Here is a 27880-nt window from a genome sequence, read left to right on the forward strand (position 1 = left end):
CAGCCCTGTATCGGGACGTTTTTAAAGATTGATGCTTTATTATGTTTTTATAGGTGTTGGAAGTCGCCCAGCATGGTAGCCAAACGGGCGGGAAATAATATATAATACTAATACTAATACTAAATTATAAATAATAATAATAACTATTATTATTTTACTCTGAACTCAGCAACCATTTTATTTGGGTGCAGGATCGCTTCCCAACTTTTGCGCAGAGAACAAGCCGCTAAAGAAGAAAAGGCGCCGGAGCCACGCGCTGGCCACACTAAGTCGAACGTGCGCATGCACCGCGCGGGCCCCTCATTCCTCGTCTCCCCCTCCGCGCCCTGGTCTTCGCTCTCCGTCTTTTGTCTACTCTGAGGCACCGTCCCCCTACCCCTTTCCCCGCTTTTTCCGGAAGCGGAAGAGGCGGGCCCACACGCCGCGAGCGAGAGCGAGGCGTGATGGCGGCCCGCGTCGGCGTTTCCTCCTCCGGGAAGCGTGGAGCCGGGTCCGGGGGCTCCCGGGGAGCCGAACCCCAAGAAGAGCCGCCGCCGCCTCTCCAGGCCGTGCTGGTCGCCGACAGTTTCAATCGCCGTTTCTGCCCCGTCTCCAAGGACCGTCCCCGGGTGAGGCGGCCAGGGATAGCGGCGTGGCCTTCCCTCCCTCGCGGATGCGCTGGGGCCTCCGGGCCGAAGCGAAGCGCCCGGAGCTTCTGCGTTGCTGAGGGTCGGTGTGTGGGGGTTTCCCAGGTTCGACCCTCAGAGGCATCTCCGGACAGGTCTGGGAGAGACTCGCTGCCTGGTCAGCGCTGATAATACTGAGCTGAACGGACCAGCCTTTCTCAGCCTCGGGTGCCTTACACTAGAACCGTAGAGTTGGAAGGGATCCCGAGGGTCATCTACTCCAACCCCTTGCAAGGCACGGATCCTGGCTAAAAGATCCCTGACAGATGGCCACCCAACCTCCACATTAAAACCTCCAAGGAAGGAGATCTCTGGACTACAGCTGCCGGCACTTCTAGCCAGCAGCCAGGGAGGTTGGGAAAGCGCTGCTGGCATCTGTCTCAGGAAGGTTGCAGCGGCCATGGGGGCTGTAGAGACTGATGTGGGAGAGACATGTTTTGTTGCAGCTGGGGTGGATGAAGGCTTCAGGTTGTACTGCTGCAGGTGCACCGTGGCATTTCTTCTCTCTGCGATCCTCCTCTCTCGTTCCTCCACTGGTCACTGCTGTGGATGCATGCCCTGACTGGCTGTCTCCAGGCACTGCGACCATTTGCAAGGGATGTTGCCAGCCTTCATGTCACAAATGTAGACATCTTTGTAACGCAGAATTGTTTTGCCAACGGCCTTGGTCCCTGAAGCCAACTCAGCTCTGTGTTACAAAGATGTCTGCAAACGCTACATGAAGGATGGCAACACCAACCCTGCCGTGTGGGAATCCCTTGCAGATTATTGTAGTGCCTTGAGGTCTGGCTCGGCTTAAGGCAGCTTCCTATGTTGTTTGTGGAAGGGCTGCAGCTTGCGTCTGCTTTGGCTTGGTTCAGTCTTCAGTGTCATCTCCAGCTGAGTTGAGAGAAACTCCTGACTGAAATCCTGGAGAGCTGCTGCTGGCCAGTGTAGGCAGTGTTGAGCTGGGTAGACCCCAGTTGTCTGGCTCATTTTGGAGAAGAGCCGCAGCCCAGAGAGTAAAGTTGCAAGCAGAAGGTCCCAGGTCTGGTCCCTGGTGACATCTCCAGGTAGGGTTGGGAAAGGTTCCCTGTCTGAAACCCTAAAGACCCACTACCAATCACTGCAGACAATACTGAGCTAGGTGGACCAATAGTCTGACTTGGTGTAAGACAGCTTCCTATGTGTACCCTAGGAGTAAGCCCCATTGAATTCAATAGAGCTTCCCTGTGGTTGATCACAGTCTGGATTGTGCTGTCATTCAGTGGTTGAAATTCATCCCCCTTCCACACAACACTTTGCCCGTCTTTGGAAAAAGCTTCATCTCTCCTGTTGCATGACAGTTTGCTGTTAAAGCAGCAGAAATTATTTCATTTTTTTAATAAAAAAGAATGGCTGACTTTCAACTAAACAATTGCACAAGCCAAATGAGCCTCATGTGCAATGGAACTTTTGTCCTCCCCTTTCCCCATGCACACACCCCGTTGTCCCCAAATGTGCTGCAGAGGGTTAGGTTAGGGGAACCTCATAACAGATTTAGGGGGTGTATGGGGAGAAGAGGGGGAGAATGTTTTATTGCACAAGGAGAACTCCTAGCACTGACATAACATTTCCGTTAGTACTGTGTTGAATTCCATCCCTTGTGTCTTCCATTCTTGGAGAGATGACTTCCATTGTGTTTTTAGACTCCATTCATATCACACTCCTTTCTTAACTGATAGTTTTAAGAATCTCATTGTCGGGACATGTTTAAGATGCTCACCTCCAGCCTCTGAGCCCTGCACCCAGCGCTGTAAGCATTTTGTGCACACACAAATGCCAATGAAAAATCTCTTGTGTTGGGATGTTTTTGGGAGAATTTCTGAGGGCTGGAAATATGTTCTTTTTTCTGAAAGTGAGCCAGATTAAGTCATCTTCCACCTGTCAGAACATTAGCTTGCATCTTTTAAAGTAAGAAAAGTCATGATCCCTTATATTCAGTGCAATAGAAGGGTTAGTACTAAGACTTAAACCTTTCTAGATATTGTCAGTTGATGGAGAAGGTAACTTCTCCGGGATAATTAATATTAGCCTTGAACAACAGCATGCCTTCCACTGAAATTACCAGTTGTGGAAGATGTGTCATCCTTTGATCTTGTCTTTTATAAGAGCGGGGTGGGGGTTGGGATCCCAGTATTTAGGAAGCCCTTGCTGGTTGTTAAGCAGGCTTTGCTAGATAGTTTTTGTAGCAGCCAGCTTACCTGCACAGAGTTGATTGCTGGTGAGATTTATCAGTTTACAGCTGGCAAAACTTATTAAAAAGAGACACCTGTTATTGTGAGAATACCAGCCGAGTCCTGTCAAGAAAAGAGAATACTGTAATTCAGCTCTTGAGCAGATACTTTGGTAGGCTGGAGAATTCTCATGTTTTCTTACAAGAGGAGTCCACAGTGATTGCTACTGGTGGCTGGTAAAAATACTATCCAATTTTGAGGCACCTGCAGTCATCTGAGGAGTTATGTGCAGCACTTACTTGATTGCATGCTTGTTTTGGAATGAACACATGCCAACAGTTTGCTAAAACTGAACACATTGAACAGTTTCAGCAGAGTGCATGTTAAAGAACACACTGAGAATTTGAGACTCATTTCCAACAAGAAACTTTAAGTGAGGAATACCATATGCAGCAAGCTGGAGTGAATTGGTTAGATTCAAGTTGCTGCCAAGATTTTGTGGCACAATGGGAAGGGAACTGAACTAATTTTTTTTGCAAGGGATGATGGAGACAATAGCATTGCTCTTAAGAAACTCTCATAGATGAACTTGTAGGCTATGAGCAGGAATGGACAGAAGGGTGGCACAACTGAGAAGGCCCACTTAAATATAGTTGCCCGTTTTAACTTGAGAAGCAGGAGCAGGATTCCCCCCCCCAATCTTTGATGTAAAGAACTTGTAGGCTATGAGCAGGAATGGACAGAAGGGTGGAACAACTGAGAAGGCCCAGTTAAATATAGTTGCCCGTTTTAACTTGAGAAGCAGGAGAAGGATTCCCCCCCCCCCCAATCTTTGATGTAAAGGGAGAGTGTGTGGGCAGATGCATTTCTAAAAGTTACTGAGTCCAGAGGATTAAGAGTTTTTAACATTTAGCACTTTGAAGTTTTCCTGGAAGCTGTATGGTTCATTGAGAGCTGGCTTTCGGCAAATTCCACAAGCCAGACACCTAATGTATAGGCACTTGTGTACACCTCAGACATGCAGGTCCCCTTAGGTTTTAAAACTTTAATGTGGGACCTTACCATCAGTCACTAGTTTACAGGGAAGAAAAATAAACTGCAAATCCATGCTGTGGTTAATTAGGAAACAATCTGCACCCAGCAGCTTGAATGTTTACCGTTCTGGCTGTTGGAGCTACTGTTGTCATGTGTGCCTGGAAACAATGTGTGCCATTGTGTAAGAAAGGAAAGATGGCTGATCAGTGTGATAAGAGAGCACTTTTATTACCTGAAATTTGAGGATGTGGCCATATGTCAAAAACCCTCTCACCACAAGGTAACAGCCAGGGGGAAAGGGAAATAGGAGGGATCAGGGATTATAACAGCCATAGTATGGCTGTGCTATCTCGTTTCCTGCACTTCCTGTGAATGAAAGGCTGAATTTGGGCTGAAACGAAATTACAGGCAGAGGTTTCTAGCAAAAGTTCTGTTGGTTCGCCTGTCTAGACTCTGTGGAATGGAGCCACGAGGCAGGGAATGTGTGGGAAGGCTGACTTGTTAATTGGTTTATACGCAGAAATGATTCAAACAGGTTTTATGTTGAGGAAAAATAAAACACATACCTGGACTGTGGTTAGTGAAAAAGGAACTCCACAGCAAGTATTTTGGAGGCTGTTTTGCTTTTTACCTTGCTGACGTAGAAGCTGCTGTCGTAATGTGTTGCTGTGAGGGCTTTGTGGCTTCGCTGGAGGCGAAAGAGGCAAAACCACCACACAAAACTGCATTGCTTCCAGGGTGGATTTGATTTAAATCAAACTGATTTAAATCACGATTTAAATCACGATTTAAATCACTAGTCAGTAAGGCTTGATTTAAATCATAGTTGATTAAAATCATAAAGACTAATTCTTGCTGGTATAACTTTATTATGCAAGTAGATGAAGATTTTTAGAATAACAACTTTTCATATTAGTTTTTTTATCCCCAGTTTAATAGGTTAATCATTCATATTTGGACAACTTTACTGTTGTACTTAGGAAGGAGAAACATAATCATTACCTTAATAATAACAATTTAAATAGATTTATTCAACTGAAACAATAACATTTCAGCAAATGTTATTTGCTTAAACAAACATCCATGTTTGTTAACTAATTTGGCTAAACAAAAACAATATATATATATTTAAGAAACTTAGACTGTCAGCCCAGCCTACACATGAAAAACTTAAATACTGTCCAAACAATCAGAAAAATATTGTTTCTATTCTATTCACTGAACTTCTTGAAACTTAGCACTGAAGGGGTTGCTTCTGTATTCATAGGTTTGTAGAACAATAGGATTAAGGCAGGGGTCCCCAGACTTACCGTGCGGCGGGCCGGTGCCCGCCGCGCCGACCGCGCGGTGGGCCGGAGGGCAGGGGAGTGCGCGCGCAGCGGGCCGGAGGGCGGGGGAGTGCGCGCCCGTGCGCATGCGCACACGCGCCCGTGCGGGGAAAAAATCGCCGAAAATCGCTTGTGCGCATGCGTATGAGCCTCCCCTGACCCGGAAGTGCACCAGAAATGACCTCTTCCGGGTCAGGAGAGGCCCATACGCATGCGCACAAAGGATTTTCGGCGATTTTTTGGCGATTTTTTAGATCGTCGCTGCGCCGCGCGCCGTGAGAGCGGGCGGCAGCAGCGGGCGGCGGGGGTCGTCGCGGGCCGGATTGGAAGGCCGATTGGGCCGCATCCGGCCCGGGGGCCGTAGTTTGGGGACCCCTGGATTAAGGTCTTTTTCTCAACTCTGTTCATGTTATAACATTTTTGCTGTGAAGAAGAGGCGTGTGATCTCTGTTGAGTCAAATTCAGTTTTGAGAACTGCAAAAGTAAACCAAGCACCTGTGATAATATCTTGTAGGCAGAGAAACTGCCCAATAATCTTACAAAAACCTCTGGAAGAGGTGAATGGATTAATGGAATTTATTTACCCCATAAATTAAACATATACAACCTTATACTACATAATTAAAAAAACTAATCTTTATTTCATGATGGAATAACCTTTGGATGGTAATATTCTTTCCTCAAAAAGCATTTTATTTAAAAAATCCAATTTAAAGCAAAAAAATCGATTTAAATCAAAAAAATCCGATTTAAATAAAAAAAATCCGATTTTTTTTGATTTTTTTAAAAAAATCATTGATTTTTATCCACCCTGATTGCTTCCCTGCATTGAATTGGCCAGCCAGTCTTGTAAGAAGAGTACTTTTACTACCTAAAATTTGAGGTTGTCGCAGCCTGGGAGGATGTGTAGCTTTTGTGTTGTCTGATGAACAACTTGGGTCCAGGGTACCCTAAGGATCGCCCAGTCCTTATATCCCAGCTTGTTCACTGGGATAGTCTGGACTCTGGAGGAACGCTGTTCATTGTGCCCCCTGCTACAGAGGCCTTACTGGCCTCAAACAGAAGTCAGACACTTTTGCAGAAGTAAAATAAAAAAATTCCTTCAGTAGCACCTTAAAGACCAACTAAGTTTTTATTTTGGTATGAGCTTTCGTGTGCATGCACACTTCTTCAGATACCTGTAACCAGAACTTTTGCAGAAGAAATTCAGCAGGCACTCTCACTTTTGAAGACTTTCTCATGCCAACAGGCCTATGTAGCTGCTTGAAAGTTTCTTGTTTTTTGAGTGGCCAGTTGTTTTAATCATTGTTTTGCATGGTTGTTTTCCATTTTATCTTTGTACACCACCCTGATACTGTAGTAGATAAATGCCAGTATATAAATAAATGATGACCTTGGCAACTAGACATGCAATGTTTTTAATGTCTGATATTTTATTGTGTTTTTAATATTCTATTGGGAGCCGCCAAGGGTGGCAGGAGCAACCCAAGTTAGATGGGCAGCATATAAATACAATCATCATCTTGCCACTTATTTTGGGGGACTGGTTGAAGACAGAACGGGAACTATCCCTAAATTTATCACGAGCAGCTTGGTTTTAAGATTGACCAGGAGATAAAAGGACGTGATTTGCTGGCTGCTGCATCAGCAATAGGAGATAGCAGAGCATGACACAGCAGGAATTCATACCAGGCCGTGTGTTATTGGCTGTTAGTATGCTTTGTTGAAGAGTCAGGTTAAATGGAGCCTGCATGCAGAGATAAAAGCTTGTGGAACTTTAAAGTAGGAGAGCATACTTTGTGATGCAATCCTTTGCATTTCTAAGGTAAAGGTAAATGGACCCCTGACCATTAGGTCCAGTTGCGGACGACTCTGGGGTTGCAGCACTCATCTTGTTTTACTGGCTGAGGGAGCTGGCGTTTGCAGACAGCTTCCAGGTCATGTGGCCAGCATGACTAAGCCGCTTCTGGCGAACCAGAGCAGTGCACGGAAACGCTGTTTACCTTCACACCGGAGTGGTGCCTATTTATCTACTTGCACTTTGACGTGCTTCCGAACTTCTAGGTTGGCAGGAGCAGGGACCAAGCAACAGGAGCTCACCCCGTCACGGGGATTCAAACCGCTGACCTTCTGATCGGCAAGCCTTAGACTCTCTGGTTTAACCCACAGCACCACCCATGTCCCATTTTGCATTTCTACTTGGGTCCAATTCCCACCAAGTTACGTGGGAATGTGCTTAGTAAATGTGCCTAGATTTGCAGCCTTACAGAGCAATCCTAGGCATGTGTACTTGTGTTAATTGTCCCATTGTGTTAATTGGGGCTTACTTCCAGGAAAGTGTGCATAGGATTGCTGCCTTAATTTCTTTAATAGACCAACTAAGGCTGGTTAAATTAGTGGAGCCGAGACTGAAAAATAATGGAAAATTGGAGGCAATGGGTGAAGATGTACCCCAGTGCCTGGTTCAGTATAGCTGCTGCTGTGTTGTGATGCCTGTCACCTTCCTTTTACATGAGGTGGAAGATGTGCTCATTTGGATGTCATGTTGGCTCTGTTGTATTGCTAGACTAAGGCATGAAAATATTAAGATGGCCTATTGATAAAAGCTGCATCTCATTGTTAACTTAGCTTGTCATTTTAATATCTTCAGAATGGCACTCGTGGTGAGATTTGGTAACATACAGAATTTAAAATTTTAATTGGCTAATGCTAGAAGGAAGGTGGAATGGTGTGCAGGACTAAGTCCCCGAAGAACACAAAACTTTCAAACTCGGCAGTGCTGTTAAAGAGGATCAAAACATTATTCTAACAAGTTTCAGGGGCATGAATTCTATAAACCCAGGGTATGGGGTTGTTAATTTCAAAGTCAAATTACACAGTATGCTAAATGCATGATTGCGTTCAATATGTCTGGTGGGTTTTTTTTAAAAAAAAACCTAGTGGCTGTGGATTGGGACCATGCAGGGAGTGTCCCTGTCCTGGCCATCCCTGTCCAGATGAATATCACCCCTTGAAGTTTGGCATTGGGGAGAAGCCACTATTAGCACCAGTAGCAGCTTGGGGGCTGATTTTTGTCAGGTGTGCTGTGGGAGGGCGGGGGGTTAACCCTCCTTGCTGTGGTCCTGATCCTATCCCCCCCCCCATGGCTGCTATTTAAAAACAACAACACACAAACTGTTTCATTAAATACACTCACACACTGAACAAGACGTTAGGGTGTGTTCCTGCTAGCAGAATTATAGAATATAATGTATTCTAACTTTTTTGTGGAGACACTGACTTTTCTTTATCCTGTAGGCTCTGATTCCATTGGCAAATGTAGCCATGATAGATTACACCCTGGAATTCCTAACTGCAACCGGAGTGGAGGAAACCTTCGTCTTCTGCTGCTGGAAGTCAGCAGAGATCAAGGAACATTTGCTGTAAGAGCAGACACATTTTTGTTGCTTTTGGTCCTCCTTAGCTTTATCTTAGGGCAGCTATTCCTGCTGGTGGTGGGTGCATGGCTTTTGTAGGCCGGAGGTGGTCAGCCCCCATAACCTCTTGCTTCAAGTGGCATATAGGTTTGTGGCATCCAAGGGCAGATATGCTACAAGATGATGCTGTGCTTTGCTAGGAATTGGGCACCATGTATGAGTGTGTGCTAAGTGGTGGAACTGAGGCAGAGAGAGATCTTGGGGGGAGAGGGAATGTTAGCAAGAGAGAAAATGGGATTTTAAACCTGCTCCTGCTTTCCTCAAAGACTGTAGTACACACTCTTTATACAAACAGTAGGGTGACAGAATAGTTAAGATATCAAAGATGCCTAAAAATCAACTCATTCTTTCCAGCTTTTTTTTTTGTTAGGTGAGACCCACATATGAGAGGTTTCCTGTAGATGGTGCCTTTTATACTTCGTACACAAGGCAATATCTGCTTTCCAGGATAATCTGGAATAGCTCTTGATCTCCAAATTTATAGTAGTGCTAATAAAGAATAATAAATGTGGGTTAAGCAGTTTTTAGCTTTATGCTCTGCTCAGGTGGACTCATTTGGTGATTTTGGTTTATAATGCTGTTGTGTTTTTTTAAGTATGTATGTCTTGGGATTTATATCACTCCTTATTCTGAATGCTTAGAATGACTAGTAGCATTTTAGTACTCTGTGTTTCTTTATAGCTCCCCCATGCATGGAGAAATCTTCTAGCTCGATCCTTTGCATTTTTATTATTAATTAAATTTATTAGATGCCTTCTCTCGCCACATGCTACTCAAGGCATCTTTACAGAAAACAAAAACGAAAGCGACAAGAAAACACACACACTTATTTTCATTAAAACCAATGGGGGAGAGGGTGTTAGGGTTATTTCCTTGTTGCTCCCTGAAGACACTTCAAGCCATTTGATTTGTAATAGGGTTTTTGTTTCTTCTAATGCTAGAAAAAAAAAATCATGGAGTCATCATCTACTGTACGCAGTGTGCATCTTTCCCCTTTAATTCCATTCCATCTGCCTTCTTTGCCAGGAAATCTAAGTGGTGCCGTCCAGCCTCTCCAAATACTGTACGGTTTGTGACTTCAGACCTCTACCGCTCACTTGGTGATGTGCTGAGGGATGTTGATGCCAAGTCACTCGTTCGCTCTGACTTCATCCTTGTCTCTGGAGATGTGGTGTCCAATATTAACGTTTCCACAGCTTTGCAGGAGCACAGGTGGGTACCTGGGAGGAAGATGAAGCAGCCTTTCTTGATGAGATGGTCTCTGACTGTTTTCTCCTGGCGTGTGTCACTTAAATTGAAATCTCTCTTCCTTCACCTCACCCTGGCCACCTCTTCAAAGGCTACGGCGGAAGCTGGAGAAGAACGTGTCCGTGATGACAATGATTTTCAAGGAATCCACACCAGGTCACCGTTCCAGGTGCCAAGAGGATGACGTCATCCTTGCCATGGACAGCGCGACGAAGCAAGTGCTGCACTACCAGAGACCTCAAGGGCTGAAACGCTTCCGGTTCCCTACGGTGTGTTAATAGGGGAGCAATTGTCAGGAACCTGAGGGTCAGATTGGACTAAACCAGGCATCCCCATACTGCGGCCCTCCAGATGTTTTGGCCTACAACTCCCATGATTCCTAGCTAAGAGGACCAGTGGTCAGGGATGATGGGAATTGTAGTCCAAAACATCTGGAGGGCTGAAGTCTGGGTATGTCTGGACTAAACAGTTGCGCGAGTGGGAGCCAGCGCAACGAGACCTGTTGGTGCAACAGGGCTCTCCCTTCCCAACTAGCTTTGAGGTGTTGGGGATTCATGTGGGGGAGGAGAGGAGAGAAATGCTTGCAGTGATGGAACAATCCTAATAATGTGACATTGAATTCCTCATCCAGTTACGTTCTTCTCTTGATAATTCTTCACTGGTTCCTTTCCAAGACCCGGGCTTGGGCTTGGGCTTGCTTTTGAGCACGGACAGTTCAGTGCACCTCCCGTCTTAAGATTATTTTGCAGGGTTGGTTGATGGTTGAATAAGAAAATGTTGTATGCATGCCTAAAACAGGAGTAGGGAACCTTGCGCCTGGCTGCAACCCACAGAGCCTTTGGGTTCTCCCCCTCAAAGGAACAATTAGGCTCTGTCTCCATGGCCCGAGGCAGTGTGTCTTGGAATACCAGTTCAGACGGTTGTAAATCACAGTTGGGTAGAATGTTGTTGCGTTCAGCTAATGGGAGAAAGAAGGGGGTATGGAGAGGACAGAAGAGTTAGTTAAGAGAAGGGGAAGTTTAGATTATTATGATTTTATTATATATTGAATGCTGTGGATGCTTGTGAATTGATGTCATTTTTGTTCCACTAGGGCAACTTGCTGCACCCTAGTTTCAGTTCTACACTTCTTGCTGTGAGGGAACACCACATGTTGCCTTGAAAGTGTAGAAAGTCTTAAACTAGGTGCCTGATCCCCACTTCCAGTTCAAATCCTAGGCAAGCTCAGAACAACCGGGGAAAATGTGTTCGTCCCCAGCTTTGGTGGGACTCGTCCTAGACTGAGTTGGTGGTGTTTCAAGTCAAAGGATTTTGGGTTCTGACAAAATTTGAAAGGACACTTCTTCCTGAAAACTTCAGAGCTGCTGGCTTTTGGAGCAGACAAAACTGGGCTCTCTTGGTGTGAAGCAATTAGAAGATGTGCAAGTTGCCTGTGTTTTCCTCTGTGAGCTCCTCCACCTAACTTGTGATACTGTCTGGAAACACTGGGAGGCTTATTGTTTTACATCTCATTTCACCCCACCAATGGGGTCGCAGGGAAGTGCTGCAGAGCTCTCTAGATTCCCTGTGTAGTGTTGTGAAAAACACACCGGCCTTTCACGAACAGAAAACCACTGATTTTTAAAGAAATGTTAGCATTCTTTACCAGGAAACTTAGAAGAAAAGCAGGTAACGGTTATGCCATTAACATTCAAACATGCATTGATTAAAGTATTAAATGCTGAAAACGTATTGGAGTTTGCTCCTGATTTCAATTCTGTGTGCAGTTTCTGCAGGCACTAAATGTTTCTGCTGCAGGTGGTTTAGTCTGAGCTGGTTGCTGGGCTTGGTTCGTGTGACACCGTACACACATGGTCCATTCAGGGCACTGCTCCTGCCAGATTCTTGCTGTCAATTCTCTAGGTTAGCACGGAGAGATGTTGGTATCGAATTTGTTGTGCGAGGCTCACTAGGCCTTTGCTGTGTCCTTTTCAGAGCCTGTTCCAGGGCAATGTTGAAGAAGTACAAATACGACATGATTTGTTGGACTGCCACATCAGCATCTGCTCTCCACAGGTGGGTGTCAGAAGCAGACTCAGTGTTGCTGCTGGGGAGGCCTCCATCTCAGGTGTCACTCTATCTCAAGTTTGAGCAACGTTAAGGCAAAATGTGTTAGGTGGATGCTGAGGGCTGGCTGGTGTCTTCTGCTTAGGGAAATACCCTGTTTCCCCGAAAATAAGACATACCCATAAAATAAGCCGTAGCAGGATTTCTAAGCATTTGTGCAGTATAAGCCATCCCCCAAAATAAGACATAGTGATAAGGCGGAGTTCTGGAGGGCGTCAAGGAAGAGGCGAGGCTGGGTGCATAATTAAAAATGAGACATCCCCTGAAAATAAGCCATAGTGTGTCTTCTTGAGGAAAAATCAATATAAGACAGTGTCTTATTTTCGGGAAAACATGGTAGTTTATGCAGAAGGACTTCAGCCTAGAGGAACGACTGCTTTGCAGTGAAACAAGCTATATCTTCCATCCATCATTGCGTGGCCCTGAGTATTATGGGAGAGTGAGAAAAACGTTTCTCTCTGCTCTTTCCACACAATGTATGATTTTATACAACACTTGCCAAGCCCCCTCTTACTTGCCTTTTCTCTAAACTGGAAATCCCCCAAGGGTTGTCACCATAAGGCTATGGAAGTTAAGGCTGTCAGTGGCTACTGACCAAGATGGCTATGCTTTGCCTCCACTGATGGAGGCAGTGTGCCTTCTGAATGCCAGGTGCTGGGAGAGGCAGGTGGGGAGAGCATTGCGGCATTCATGCCCTGCTTGCTGGCTTCCTGGAAGCACCTGGTTGGCTGCTATGAGAACAGGATGCTGGATGAGATGGGCTGTTGGGCTGATCCAGTAGGCTCATAGGTTCTTAACCTTTTCTCATAAGGGAGTTGCTCCATCGCCTTGAGAATTTTGGTTGCCTATTTCTGAACTTTTTCCACTGGACAATATCCTATTTCAGGCGAGGCAGCCAGAAAGTATCTGGTATTTTAACAGTTGCACTTGTGGAAAGTTAGGTTATATAGGCAGTAAAAGCTGGCAGTTGCCCTGGCTTGGATGCATTGAATCTCTTTTGTGTTACACATAGTGTGTGTGTGTGTGTGTGTGTGTGTGTGTGTGTGTGTTAGAAATTCACTGCATTTTCTTCATCTTGATTCAAAGCTTTCTAAAGAGGATTATTTGGAGCTGTGACTTCCTGTTCTGGCTTGTTTGCCCTTATGTCTCTTCTCTTGTCTTCTCACAGGTGGCAGAGTTATTCACGGATAACTTTGATTATCAAACTCGGGATGACTTGGTGCGTGGGCTTCTAGTGAACGAAGAAGTAAGTTTGTGTGGTGGGAGGTTGCTTTGCGAGGATGAAGAGCCAGAGTGCTAACGTCAAGGACTGATGAAGGGGTTTGTTGGGTGGAGGAAGTACAGGGAGCTGGGGGCCCTCAATCTTTAGTGTCATATTTGAGCAATGTTGGCAGATTGATGTCCCAGGCTGGTTGCTGAAGCACATCCATTGCCTTTTGACATCAGGAAGGCTCCTTCACACTACTCTTTATGGCAGCCACTTAAAACATTTTTTCTCTGCACAAGCCTGTTCAGACATACTGTACATACATAATTTTATTTGTATGACCCTTGGGCACCCCTTCCAACTCTACAATTCTGTGATTCTCCCTTCTCCAGGTCCTGGGCAACCAGATCCATATGCATGTAACATCCGAAGAGTATGGCGCCCCTGTGTCCAACTTGCTGATGTACGAGTCTGTGTCCTTTGACGTCCTGCAGCGCTGGGTTTACCCGTTGACTCCGGAGATGAACTTCACCGACGACAAGACACAGAGTTGCACGCATTCGCGGCACAACATCTACCGGGGGGCGGGGGTGAGCCTGGGCCACGACAGTGTCTTGGAAGAGAACGTCCTCATTGGGCAAGGAACATCTGTTGGCAGGAAATGCTCCATAACCAACAGCGTTATTGGCCCCAACTGCAAAATAGGCAAGTTCTTCCCTAGGCAAGGGTGCACAGGCTGGTGAAGAAGTCCACACTGTTTTGTGGCTGAAGAAGCAGGAGTTCTGATAGAAGAAATGATAAATAGCCACCAAGAGACAAATGGGGAAGGTGAAGTTATGTTGGAAGGGGCAGAATTAATCCATCTCTGTCTCAGGGAATTGGTTCTGCTACTCAGACAGTGTAGCATAGGCTTTGACAATCTGTTCTGGACTGCAAGCCGTCACAGCTGGGCTGGAGTGCATTGCATGGCCTGCGTTGGTTCAGGCTCATACTTCATGGGGTTGACCTATTGGGTTAAGCTTGAGTCTTTCTTCTTTTGCTCCTTGAGTTTGCCCTACTTAAAAGACCTGCTGCTACCTCTTGTCTTTGAGCGCCAGCTTCCCAACACTGGGGACAGGCTCAGAGGTGTCACAGCATGCTAGGTTCTGCTCAGAACATGGAATGTGGCACCCTACTTACCATCTGCAAGAGAAGGATGGGTGAGTGGGAGAGGTAGGAAATGGGGGAAGCTGCGACAAGGGAGAAGCAGGTAAAGGGAGGGCTAGGATGAGTCAGGGTATATATTGGCCATCCCAGGTTCTTGCACGGAGCGTCTGCAGGGTTAGCCAGCAGCATTGAGTGTTTCTGCTGCATGATGAGTAACTGTGTAGTGTAAGATGACAGTTCTGTTTCACGTCCTTTTGTTTGTGATTGGCAGGGGATGAGGTCATTTTGGACAGGGCGTTCCTGTGGAACGGCGTCCGTGTAGGGGACCATGTACGAATCCAACAGTCTATAGTTTGCGATGAGGCCGAAGTGAAGAAGGGGGTAACCTTGAATCCTCGCTGCGTCCTCACTTCCCAGGTGAGTTCGAGAAGCTGCTGCTCTGCCCTTAGACTTTGGTTCCTTTGTGATATGTCAATAGGCAGATTTCTGGCCCTTTGTCCCCAAGACGCCCCTTTCAGAATTAAAATTCTGGCTGATGACTTGCATTATTATTATTATTATTATTATTATTATTATTATTATTATTATTACCCCACCCATCTGACTAGGTTGCCCCAGCCACTCTGGGTGGCTTGATGAATGCCCTAGGCTAGTTGCTGACCCAGCCTCTGCTGCCAATCTGTGAAATGGAGATAATGGTGACCTGCTCTACAGGAGTCCTTGCGACGTAAAGATCACAAGGCATTTTGAGCAGCTGTCAGCTTTCTTTAAAGCAAGAGTGTGATGGCCAAGATGAGAATTGCTGGTGGCCTTGACCACTGACCCTTCCGCAAGCGCTTGGATTTGTTATTTGGACCATCTGCCTGCGTGAATGCTCTGGAATTCTGGGCCTGGGGTTTGCAGGTGCTTTTCCCTCCTGGCATAGATGGAAACATTGCTTCATTTCCAGGTGGTGGTGGGCCCTGACATGGCCCTCAAAGAAGGCACCGTCATCTCTCTGCATCCCACGGACGAAGAGGAGGAGGATGACGACCAGTTCAGTGATGATTCGGGTGTGAACAAAGAAGAGAGCAACGTGAAGCTAAAAGGTGTGTGAACAATTCTGCCTGGAATTGTTGGCAAACAAAGTGTGGGGTCCCTTGCCCCCCCGGTGCCTTGTTTTCATGGTGGCTTTTACAGAGCCTTGTGCTTGTTCAGTTTGGAAAATTAGATAATTTGCAAGTATTGGTGCTTAAGCAAGTGGCCGAGAGACCTGTCCCTAGGGTAGCAGGGAGGAGATGCAGGAGAGGACAGAGACTTCAGCTCCTTCTGTTAGGGTGGTGCAGAATTCAGCATATCAAGCTGATCTTAGGTTCAAATCCAAGCTCAGCCCTGGTTTTGCCAGCCTTAATTTCTGCATCTTGAAAATTGTAATTGGGGCTTAACTGCTGGAGAACATAAGAAACTGCTGGACCAAGCAGGACCCAAGCACAAGAGCCATCTCTCCTCCTGTGGCTTCCAGCAACTGGTATTCAGAAGCGTTACTGCCTCTGACCATGGAGGCAGAGGGTAGCCGTCATGGCTAGTCATCACAGATAGCCTTATCCTTCATGAATGCGCCTAATCTTTTAAATCCACCCAAGTTGGTAACCATCACTGCCTCCTGTGGGCTAAGAAGCAATAGCTTGAACCTTCTTAAAAGGGAGAGCCCACTGTTAACTCTGTGTTGTTAGTTGGTTCGTTTTTGATAACATGGAAATAATCTGATGCTGTGTTTTAGAGAACGATTTGGAAAGAAAGATGTTTGTCCGAGGAAGAGATACATATGGGGAAGTACCATGCTAAACATGTACAGTACCATTTTCAATATTGAACACAGGCTGCCAGCCTTGATCTACAGGTCATCATGCACTGTTTGGGCCACATCTATCGGGGGGTGGGGGTGGGAGTGGGAGTTATGCTGGCCGCCTCCTTTTCTTAACCCAGCCTGTTTCTTGGGAAGTGGTTAAAATCAAGCCAATGTTGCTTCCTTTTCCCCTACTCTAGGCTTCAATATAGCAGACGTTGGTTCAGAGGGGAGAGGCTATCTCTGGAAAGCAGATGATGAGAATGATGTAGACCAAGTGGAGCAAAGGCACAGTCTTTGGGGTAAGAACAAATGGCACTTGGGCAAGGTGGGTTTGAACAGGCGCCTGTTGATGGAATGTCACAGCTGCTTGTCCCGTGCAGATGCCCTTGGAATGAACAGAAGCTGGGCAAGAAGGCAGAAGAGGCCACAGCTTCCCTTAGCCTTGCAAAATATTGACTTGTTCTGTGTTCAGGCTTCCTCCATATGGCACAGCCAGATACAGGATTCTTATTCTTATTCTTACTATTATATTTATATTTGTGTGTGTGTGTGTGAGACACGCGCGCGCACACACACACACACACACACACACACACACACACACACCTTTTCCCCTGATGGGACTCAAGGCAGGGGTATCTTATTTTAGAGAGAAAAATAAGAACTGCTAAAAATATAGGGGGGACTATTATTAAGGAGCACCCAAACACTGATGCATTTAAAACTATATACACATATAAAATCTATTAAAACCATACAAATAATCACAATAAAACAGCATGGCACCAGCCCTTTAATTGAAAGCAGTCAGTTCCCAAAAGCTGGTGGGAACAAGAAAGTCTTCACCTGCTGGTGGAAGAACAAGGGGGAAGCCAGTCTAGCTTCTCTAGGGAGGGAGTTCCAAAGACTGGGGGCAACCACTGAGAAGGCCTCCTAGGAACATGTCCTACTTGGGAGGCCATGCTGATGCCTTCCATAGGCAGGATCCTGCACTCCCGGGTGACAGTTTCCTTTCCTAATACTCGCTGTGGTGTCCAAAGATCAGCTGAGAGCATCTTGCAGTACACAGTCCTTGGGAGACTGAGCAAGGGTGGGGTGGGGTTCAGCACTGCGTTCTTCCAATTGTTCATCTCCACAAGCATTTCAGCTTGCCAGATGGAACGATCCCTCCCTCTCCTCCCCACATGCGCTGTTCCTGAGGTTCTCCCGATGCCCCCAGAGCCAATTTCAGGGGTGTGGAGGGAGGCGAGGGAGGGGGAAACCTTGTTGTGCAAGTATAAGTCCTTGCTCAGGGTTTGTGCTCAAGGGGAATCCTGCCCTTTAAAAAGCCATTCTTGAGTGGCTTCATAGCTTTGCAAAAACACCCAGCAGGTGGAATATCATCCGAAGGGGTTCCGCAGCCGGTCACTTTCTCTTTCCATCTTCAATAGGTCCCATTTTAAACGCAGAAGAAGAAAGTGAGTCAGAAAGTGAAATGAGCCTGGGGTCTGAAGGAGCAGACAGCCGGACAGCTTCTCCTCTGTTGGATGATATTAAAGGTAAGAGCCATTTGGCTTTCAAGGTAAGGAGTTAGCTCTGCATGCATCCTCTTCCCTGTTGTGTACTGTGTAGAACACCACTTGTGCAATAAAAAGAATTCAAGTTTGGCCACTGGACTTTGCCGATTTGGGAACTGATGTCTCCTGCTACTGGCTCTTTCCCAGGGAGTGCTGGTGTTTGTTGCTTCTGATCTAACAATCTGCTGTTTCCCTGACTGCAGTTTTCCAGAATGAGGTGCTGGGTACCCTGCAGAGGGGCGAAGAGGAAAACATCTCCTGTGACAACCTGGTTCTGGAGATCAACTCTCTCAAGTATGACAATCTCCCCCCCCCCCCAGACATTTGGAACTTGCAGGAGGTTGTTGTTTGATGGTGGTCTTCTCAGTCCACAGACAAGACAATTATCCAGGCCCACAGTTACATGTACAAAGCTCTATTTTGTGTCAATTTGATTTTTGAACTGCAGGAGATAAAGCAGAATTCAGGTCAATGCCCTGTTCTGTTCCTCTTGCGTCTCAGGCTTCTTTCTAAAGCCAGTCATGGAAGCAGGCAGGATGAGGAAGAGGATGCTCTGACCAGGCGTGTCTGTACGTTCCCTGTCTCTCCACCTCTTCCATGATAGCAGAGACATTTTGGGTGGTTGCAGTGCTAAACCTCTGAGATAGGAAATTTCTCTAGGCTGGGCTTTTGGTGCTCCAGTTGTTATTGGACTCTCTTTCCAGTCATCCCTGACCATTGACCATGCTGCCTGGGGCTAGTGGGGCTTGGAGTCCAACAACATCCCTCCCTGCTCTAGGTTTGTCTGCTACAGGATCCTTTCCCACTCTGTAACCTTACGCCCACGGAGGATAAGGCTATGCTCTGCCTCCACGGTCGGAGGCAGGATGCCTTTGAGCACCAGCTGCTGGGAACTGCAGGAGGGATGCAGAGATGGATGCTGGAGTAGGTGGATCATTGACCTGATCCAGGCTCCTCTAACATAGATATTCAAGAGCTGCCCCCTGACACATCTTCATGTTCTCCTCTGCTGAGCTGCAGGGCTCCTACTGCTGAGCTGCAGGGCCTAACTCCCAGATGCCTCTGCGATAGCTCAGTGGGTATAGCAAGAGACTTTTAATCTTAGGGTCGTGGGTTCAAGCCCCATGATGGGTGAAAGATTATTGCATTGCAGAGGGTTGGACTGGATGACCCCCGGGATCCCTTCCAACTGTGCGATTCTATTATTACAGTCATACCTCGGGTTACAGCCGCTTCAGATTGTGTCTTTTTGGGTTGCGCTCCATGCCAAACCCGGAAGTACTGGAACGGGTTACTTCCGGGTATTGGTGTGTGCATGCGCAGAAGCACTAAATTGCACTTTGCGCATACACAGAAGTGCAGAACCGCGACCTGCACGTGCACAGATGCAGGTTACGAATATGCCTCCCGCACGGATCACGTTTGCAACCCAAGCGTCCACTGTATTAACACTTGTAGTGTGAGTTACAGTATGAGTTTCTTTACTGCTAATAGTAGTAGGCGTAGTAGTAGTAGTAATAAATCAACTGAGAACATAACCTGTGAACTTCTTGTCAAATTGGCATACTTTTTTCAGCATGCTATTTATATAAGATTATTTTTGTGGCAGTCAAGTTCTGGTTGTGGGCTTTGCTGGCACTCTTAAATATTTAGGGCTGGGTCTGGAAACTGGGGACTGTGGCTGAGCATGCAGTAGCACAGAGCAGATAAAGATTGTTAAAAACAAAGCAGTGAATAGGAAGTTTTTTTCAAATGACAGCTATGTTAACACAGAATCTTAATATAAGCATGATAACCGTGAAGTGAATCTCTACACTAGATCAGTGCCTCTACCAAAGACGTACTGATAGTCTGCCTACCAAACACAAGGCATTTCATTTTCTCCTGATGAAAATAAGTTGCTCAATTCTCTCCAGTAGCTCTCTGACCTTGCTTCCACCCTCCAGTCATGGGAATTTCATTTTTGCCTGCTAATTTGTTTTTGTGAGGGGAAGGCAGGGCTAGGCAAAGGCAGACAGGAGCAGCCCTGAGAAGAGGGGAGGAGAAGAAAATATAAAAATTTCCAGTGTGCAGCTTTAACTTCAAAAACTACCATGAGTGCTGGCTGTAAGAAAGAGCCTATATGGCAATATTTCAAAGATGTTATCTTTGTAAGTAAAAAATGGAAGCATGTAAAATATGCAGAGGTGCCAGGTCTGGTTGGAATGAAAAGTGTAAACAAAGAAAGAACAGAAAAACCACCCTACTTAGTTGTAAATGAAAACCACATGGTCAGGCTTCTGCCATTGTTTTAAAAATGTCAGACAAAGGATCACAGCAGGGAACTCTTTAAAATCCCTTAATTTTATTTGGATAGTTTTCCTTGCTCATTTGAGCCAGCCCACCCTGCAATGCTACACGAGTAATTAGAGTGTTGTTGAAAGCACACTGCATTTTCTTTAAGCAGTGCATATTGGTAGTGGGTAGCAGATCAGATAGGGGAGATTTATGAGTTTCCCCTCCATGTCCCATAATACTTTGCTATCTCTCTCTTCCCCCTTCAGATATGCCTATAATATTGGCCTGAAAGAGGTGATGGAGGTGCTCAGCAAAGTGGTTCTGGAGTTCCCACTGCAGCAGCTGAATGCGGAAAAGGACCCTCAACAATACTGCACGCTGGTAGTCCCTGTGAGTTTCCCTGCTCTCTTGCTTGATGCAGTGTCTGTCTTTAGTTCTTCAGGAACTCCCCTCTGTGTTTGGAGAAAGGGCAGGATTTGCTGTTCCAGAGACACAGGTCTGAACCAGCTGCCTCCGATGAGACACTGCTAGATTCTCCCTGGGCAATTGTTTCCTGTATTGGATTTTGTGAACTGTAAAAGCATTATCTGCAGAGAAAGTGTTCACTGTGTTTGCAATTTCCTGCTCATCTGTGGCCTGGAAAGCTTATTATCTATCTATCTTTTTTTTTATAAAAAAAATACTTCTTAAGCACCCTTCACCAAAAGGGCAGCATACAAAAGTGTAAATAAAATCAATTCACGCAGCATATATTAAAAGCAAACAAAGCAAGCATAAGAAAATCCAACAAGTCAAAATCCCTAATCTAGCTGCATCTTTTCGTTCTTGCTTCCCCCTCCCCTTTCCTCTGCCATGGTGCAGCTCCCTCTTAAACACTTTAATAGTTTTCTTTCGTAACTCCTCTTTCTTGTAAGTATAAAATAGTAAGAAGCTGTTAACAGGCTCTGGCCGAAGTGCTATACTTAGTGGGGCTGTCTTGCTGCTTCCAGAGTGTTAATTAAATGGTGCAGGAGAGGATTGGCCAGGAATGCAAAGGGCTTCCTGCCTTTCATCCTTTCTCCTGTTCCTGGCAGTCTGTGCTGATAATCCTTGCAGTGCCCTGACTTGTCTCAGGCGAGCACAGATGGAGTTTCAGGAAGGCTTCTTAAGCAAGGGGTGCATTTGACAACTAGCCTCCTCCAGAGGATACTAGGGGGGGCTCCACTGGAGCCCAACTTACAGGTGAAACTCGGAAAATTAGAATATCGTCGAAAAGTGCATTTATTTCAGTAACGCAACTTAAAAGGTGAAACCAATATATGAGATGGATGCATGACATGCAAAGCAAGATATGTCAAGCCTTTATTTGTTGTAATTGTAATTATTTGTCGTTAGGCAGGTAAATTACAAATGGAATGTAATTAATGAAATGTTGTGGGCTAAGCCACTGAGCCTAGGGCTTGCTGATCAGAAGGTCGGTGGTTCGAATCCCTGTGACGGGGTGAGCTCCCGTTGCTTGGTCCCAGCTCCTGCCAACCTAGCAGTTCGAAAGCACGTCAAAATGCAAGTAGATAAATAGGAACCGCTATAGCGGGAAGGTAAACGGCGTTTCCGTGCGCTGTTCTGGTTTGCCAGAAGTGGCTTTGTCATGCTGGCCACATGACCTGGAAGCTATACGCCGGCTCCCTCGGCCAATAATGCGAGATGAGCGCGCAACCCCAGAGTCGGTCACGACTGGACCTAATGGTCAGGGGTCCCTTTACCTTTACCTTTAATATTGATGTTTATTTTTGTTTTATTGTAACTATTTGTTTTATTACAGTGGAATTTCCAAAAGAAAGCATGTGTAAAAATTAAAAGAAAAATAAACAATAATAAGTTGCATTACTGAAATAAACACACTTTTCGATGGTATTCTAATTTTCCGAGTTTCACCTGTAATTGCTCCTTTCTTCCACTCCTGCTGTTGTCACAGGAAGTTGCCTGGTGCACTCTTGCTCAGAATCGTCTACACCAGAAGTGGGGAACCTTTTAAAAAGAGGATTGGACAAATTCATGGAGGAGAGGGTTTTCGGTGGCTACTAGCAATAATGGCTGTGCTCTGCCTCCACATTTGAAGGCAGCAATGCTGCTGAGTAACAGTTGCTGGAAACCACAGGAGGGGAGAGGGCTGTTGTGCTTGCATCCTGCTTGCAAGGCATCTGGCTGGCCTGTGTGTGAGAACAGGATGCTGGACTAAACCAGGCACCTCTACCCTTTCCAGACCCAGGACCCACTTTTAACGCAGCAGGGACTCATTTCTTAACCTTTCACCATATGTTTGCATAGTGGCAGTGCTCCTGTTGAGAGTCACCCTACATCAGGCCGCAGCCCACCAGGTGAAGACCAGTGTTCTAGGCTGAGATACATTGCTTTGGGTTGGAATCTGTCCCTTCCATTGAAGGCTCTCCTCTCCTCCTGCACCACCCTCCCTTTTCTCCAGTCCTCTGGGGCAAATCTAGGGAAGGTGTGTGGGTGGCTGCTAGAGGGAAGGGAAACTGGGCAGAAACTACCTCCTTCCCTGTTCCATGGACAGAAGCCTCTGCTGGATTAGAGAGCCTTCTGTCAGCAGACAGACCCTGCTGGATCCAATCCAGTGCTTTTCATAATGAATATTGCAGGTTTTTTTTTCTTGTCGGCTTAATGTTTTCCATATTTAACTGGTTTTGGTTTAGTCCTTGCATGTTGCCTTGGGTGCTTACAAAATGTGAAACATAAGTAAATTAATTCTCTTTTTTTTAAAATGGCTTTTTCATGGTACATGCAAAACTTGCCTTTCATTCATGTTATGTGGAGGGCTTTGCCAGGATGTCACTCACGTCCTCTTGAGTGTAAACAAAGCTTGCAAATTAATTCTGAGTTTCCATGCCATGCGAGCTGCCCCCCCAAATTAACTACATACACACACACACTAGATACAGCCCCCGCCCCTCGCATCTTTATTTTAATTTACGGAATAAATAAGAATCCGCTACATTATCAATATACTTTTTAAAAAATGAACCCAATTTTCAGAACAAATGGAAATTTCATGGTTTTTACAAGCCCTCTGTTAATAAGCAAGCAGCTCTGGTCCTTGCGAGAATGTGAGCTATTAGTGGGAATGCTTGACTGCCTTTAGAGCAAGTTTTTGGCTCCCCAGCTCCCATATTTTCTGACCATTGGCCATTCTGGCTTCAGCTGATGGGAGTTGTAGTCCAAGAACTTCTGGGTGGGCTTTGAGCGCGCACAGATAATGCACATAGTTATAATGGATAATGTGAAAGGAGTTTAATTTATTTTGGCTTCCCCCAAATCTGCAACTTGTAACCGGTTGCTGTGGAGCAAAATCAACAGAAGGGCTAAGCCTCAAGTACAAGTGATTCTTGTTTCTTTGCAAGCTGTAATAAATTCCCATAATGCTGCCGTGTATGTGATGGAGCTGCGTTGTAAGGCCCTCAACCATCCTGAACTGCCAAGCAGGGACAATGCACCATCTCAAATTGCACGCGTTTTAATTAGTATCACATGCAGATGTTGCTACAGGTGCTAATAAAGCATCCTGTCATTGTGTTGTCAGCTCTTAAGGCCTTGTTTTTCAAACATCTGGAAAGGGGGTTGCACTCGATGACCCTTGGGGGCCCTTCCAGCTCTACAATTCTATCATTCTATGACAGGCATCCCCCAACTGCGGCCCTCCAGATGTTTTGGCCTACAACTCCCGTGATCCCTAGCTAACAGGACCAGTGGTCAGGGATGATGGGAATTGTAGTCCAAAACATCTGGAGGGCCGAAGTTTGGGGATGCCTGTTCTATGACTCCAGGAAGGAGCTAGCTCTAAATGTGTTTAATGTGAGTGATGGCTAAGGTAATTTAGCCTTAAAGCAGACTTTGCCAACCCCGGGGAGTATCAACTTGGAGGGTACCAGGCGGTCAAGGGTTGCCTTATTGTTTTCCATTAATTTATGTCATCTTTTCTCAAACTTGGGCCCCAAGCTTTTATTGGACTACAACTCCAACATCCCAGACCACTGGTCCCGGTAGTGAGGAATGAAGGGAGCTGCAGTCCGGCAGCAACAGGGGACCCAATATTGAGAAAGGCTTATTTCGACAATGTCAGGGTCAAATTCTCTAGTGATCAGATGATCAACAAAGGAAGCCTTGTACTGAATCAGGGCATTGGCCCATCCATTGGCCGGTAGTGGCTCTCCAGGGTTTTGGGCTGAACTCCTTCCCATACCTACCTGGTGATCCTTGGGATTGACCCCGGGACCTTATGCATGCTCTGCCTGTGCTCTGCCACTGAGTTATGGCCCTCCCCATATATATTTGTATGACATAATGCATTGTTTCTCAAAACTTGGATCTCCAGCTGCTTTTGGACTACAACTCCCATCATCCCTGACCACTGGTCTTGCTAGCTAGGGATGATGGGAATTGTAGTCAAGAAAAACAACAGCTGGAGACCCAAGTTTGGGAAACACTGATGGAATGGCACGTCTGTATATGATACCTCTGTCTAAGTGGTCACCACTTTGTCTCTCTTCTGCCCACTTTCCCCCTCTAACAGTTGCTGAAGAACTGGGCTCCAGTCTTCAAGAACTACATAAAGCGGGCGTCAGATCACTTGGATGCCTTGCACGCTATCGAGGAGTTCTTCCTGGAGCATGAAAACCTATGCATGTCCATGGCCAAAGTGAGTTTTATGCCAATGGGAAGGGTGTGTGTGTGTGTGTGTGTGTGTGTGTGTGAGTGAGAGTGAGAGAGAGAGAGAGTGAGAGAGAGAGAGCTTGTTCTTTCCAACGTGTCTGCCTGAATTATGCCTTGTTTTCTGCACCAGCAGTTAGAGTTGTCCCTTATCAGGAAGGGAAGGGTTCATGTGCCTGTCAGCAGGAGTTGATTAAGAAGCTGCTTTACGATCGTTGAAAGGGACTTGTTTGTGCAGCCAACACAGTTGGCACGCAACACAGTGCTGTGTGCCTCTTGTTAAAGGCAAATGTCCAAGACGCACAAACTCCAAATGCCTGCTGTGTAGCAAGAAGACGCTAACCCTCGGATCAGATCCCAGTTTAGAAAGCAAGTTTTTGCAAAGGCTCAGAAGCCTAAGCTACTACAAGTCTCTTGCATCACCTGCGCTGCTGAGACTGCCAGGGACCTTGGAGGGAGCATGTGCCTTCAGCTGATTAATATTCCACAGTGTTTAAAATGTGTTTGTGGGAAGGGGGGGTGGGGTAATAATTTTGGTGTCTTTGTTTTAACTATCTTGTATTTTATTCTGTGAGCCACCCTGAGATCTTGTGAAGAAGGAACATTTTTGCCTGGTGCCTAAAGATATATAATGAAGGTGCCAGGCAGACATAACTGGGGTGGTGGGGCTGCATTGTACAGGTTTGACTTTTGTCACCAGCTGTTTTCCATGCAAGCCTCAGGAGGAGAAGGTTTTTATTTAAAAGTGGTGGCATTTCTATGAAGCCTCAGGAACTGAAAGAGGGCTGTGTGAGCCTTGCCTGCTCTGCACAGTTCCCTTTCCTCAGCCTCCTCATCTTGCATCCCAGGGCCTCTGACATTGGTTTGCTGTGCCCTTTTGGCCCCCGAGTAAGCACCTGATCCAGAATAAACTGCCCACTTCATCTTAAGTGCCCAGGGCTCTTGTTGCAGGTCTTGATGACTTTCTACCAGCTGGAAATCTTGGCAGAAGAGATGATTCTCTCCTGGTTTTCTCAACGGGACACAACGGATAAAGGCAGGCAGCTTCGTAAAAACCAGCGGGTGAGTCTCCAGGGTGAGAGGAAGCTTTTATCGGCAGCTGTGTTGACTCTGTTGAGACCAGCAAGTGCACACATGGCACCTTTTGGCAGTGTCTCTCCAGGGTTTCAGGCCAAGGGAACTGCCAGCCCTACCTGGGGATGGGGGAATGAACCAAGGACCTTCTGTGTACATAACAGGTGCTCTACTGCTGAGCTCCAGCCCTTTTAAGCGGGGTAACATTCAATAATGTGCCGACACACCCCTGCTGGAGCCTGAAGTGGTACAGGCCGCTCTACCACCTCATTCTGTACCTGTAAGCCCCATGCAGTGTGTGGTAAACCAAGGATGAAGTGAGCAAACTTCTGTGTACATGTGGATCAGCCTGTACAAGTGAGCTCAGTTGGTCTCGAAAATGTCTGAAGCTGTTGGTGTTCCACTGGGGAGTTGCCTTTGCCGATTTCGTCACGTCCTGTTACAGCTTCTTCTTTGCTCCCTCAGCTTCAGAAGTTTATCCAGTGGCTAGAGGAGGCCGAAGAGGAGTCGTCCGAAGAGGAGCAGAACTGACCTGGCAGCCTCTCTCAGAAAGAGATGCCCCCTCGCCCTGCTTCCAAGAGGGAGAGGGCCGCAGTGCCAGACTTTGCCTGGCGAAGTGGCGGAGCGAGCAAGAGCAAGACCCGGTGCATGGCGTGTACGTGGGGGACCTGAAAATCAAAGCTGACTGACAATCCCATTGCTGTTTATGTACTTAGCATCTACCCCTGAAAAGGCACCGCACGCAGGACAATGAGAGAGCAGTCAGAAGGAAAAGCTAGAGCTGTGTAAAGTTAAAAGATTTTTCTGAGACATATATGTGTGAGGGTGCGTGTATGTATGTGTGTATACAAACACACAAACATGTATGTGTATACACACAAACATCTATGGTGCTGTATAAGGAAGCTGTCCACTGGGACGGGGGCTTTGCTGCTGCTGGAGGTGGTGACAGAGGCAGATTTCCATGTCAGCCTTATCCCTTGGGGGCTTTGAGCCACTTCGGATTTGCGTAGAAGGCAGTCCCGTAAGACCAAATTCCCCAGGAGCCCCTGACTTTGCTGCACGTGCTGCACTTGCAGCGGGTGTCCCTCTAGTTTCCTTGATGGGGACAGCTGGTAAAGCAACATGAGGCAGGAAGAGAGTTCAGCAGCCCAAAGTCAGGGCTGATACCTGAAGCCTCTGCTGCAGATGGAGGTGGAGCTGTTCCTGGATCCGGGTGAGATTCAGAAGAGAGGTGGCTTGGCTTCCTTTTTAGCTTGGAGGTCAACTTGGCAACGCAGCCTTTGCCAGAATCACGGAGCCTTTTCTGTTTCAACTTCTGTTCATACAAAACGGGGAAACGTTCACCTACCTCACCAGGAGTTCATTCATAAATGAAAAATCTGTAGCAAGCAAGTGCTGTTCTTACGCCCCTGATAGTGGGGGCCTTTTGTCTGCGTCAAGCCTGCTTACTGACCAATCTTAACCCTTTGGATCTGGAACAGCAGATCCACGCCCAGCTGCAGTGGAACAGATGTGCTTGGTATCTTACCAAGACGCTGCTGGAGTCTGTCCTCTGCAGCTTTTGACAAAGGTCGCTTCAGAACCCTTTGGGAGTTCTGTTTTGGCCCCTGGGGACACTCACTCGGCATAGATGCAAGTTAGGTCAACCACACATGCTCCACATAATTCTAGAGATTTTCCAGCCATGCTTTATATAGGGCATAACCAAGATGGTTCCTTCTAGATGTTGTGGGACTAGAACTCCCATCAGCCCCAGCCACCGTGACCAGTGATCAAGGATGATGGGAGTTGCAGTCAAAGCGGCATCTGGAGAGGGCTGCATTGGCTAGCCCTGTTTTATATAAGAAGCACTTACGTTTCCTCTTAAATGCTGACATCAGAAGGCCTGTGGTTCTGGGTTTGGCATAGGAGTGTGTGGTAGCACGTTCTCCCTGCCCTGGCACCATTCTCATAATTCACAGAGTCCTCAAGCAGCCACCTTCTCTTGAGTTGCAGGTCAGCATCCATCCTTCTGCTAAAAGGGAACGGGAGG

General features: G+C 46.5%; 1 protein-coding gene across 1 annotated transcript; it reads left to right on the forward strand.

Annotated features, from left to right (window-relative positions):
• Nucleotides 1–413: 413 nt before the first annotated feature.
• Nucleotides 414–27878, forward strand: EIF2B5 (eukaryotic translation initiation factor 2B subunit epsilon). The gene is made up of 16 exons (XM_035133626.2): nt 414–608; nt 8521–8645; nt 9726–9911; nt 10039–10216; nt 11922–12002; nt 13222–13299; nt 13653–13965; nt 14678–14823; nt 15356–15494; nt 16432–16533; nt 17665–17772; nt 17994–18084; nt 20334–20457; nt 24635–24760; nt 25723–25833; nt 26311–27878. The coding sequence occupies exons 1-16, from the start codon at nt 444–446 to the stop codon at nt 26374–26376; spliced, it is 2139 nt and encodes a 712-aa protein (XP_034989517.2). The 5' UTR covers nt 414–443; the 3' UTR covers nt 26377–27878.
• Nucleotides 27879–27880: the final 2 nt, after the last annotated feature.

Source organism: Zootoca vivipara, chromosome 5 (genome assembly GCF_963506605.1).
Source record: "Zootoca vivipara chromosome 5, rZooViv1.1, whole genome shotgun sequence".
In the NCBI taxonomy this organism is placed as follows: Eukaryota; Metazoa; Chordata; class Lepidosauria; order Squamata; family Lacertidae; genus Zootoca; species Zootoca vivipara.

Bases quoted from the DNA above. Each gene is read 5' to 3' on its own strand.
- EIF2B5 (XM_035133626.2), top strand. From the start codon at position 444: ATGGCGGCCCGCGTCGGCGTTTCCTCCTCCGGGAAGCGTGGAGCCGGG. The intron at 14,824-15,355 runs GTGAGTTCGAGA...CTTCATTTCCAG, and splicing joins GCTGCGTCCTCACTTCCCAG to GTGGTGGTGGGCCCTGACAT. The intron at 18,085-20,333 runs GTATGACAATCT...TTCCCCCTTCAG, and splicing joins CTGGAGATCAACTCTCTCAA to ATATGCCTATAATATTGGCC.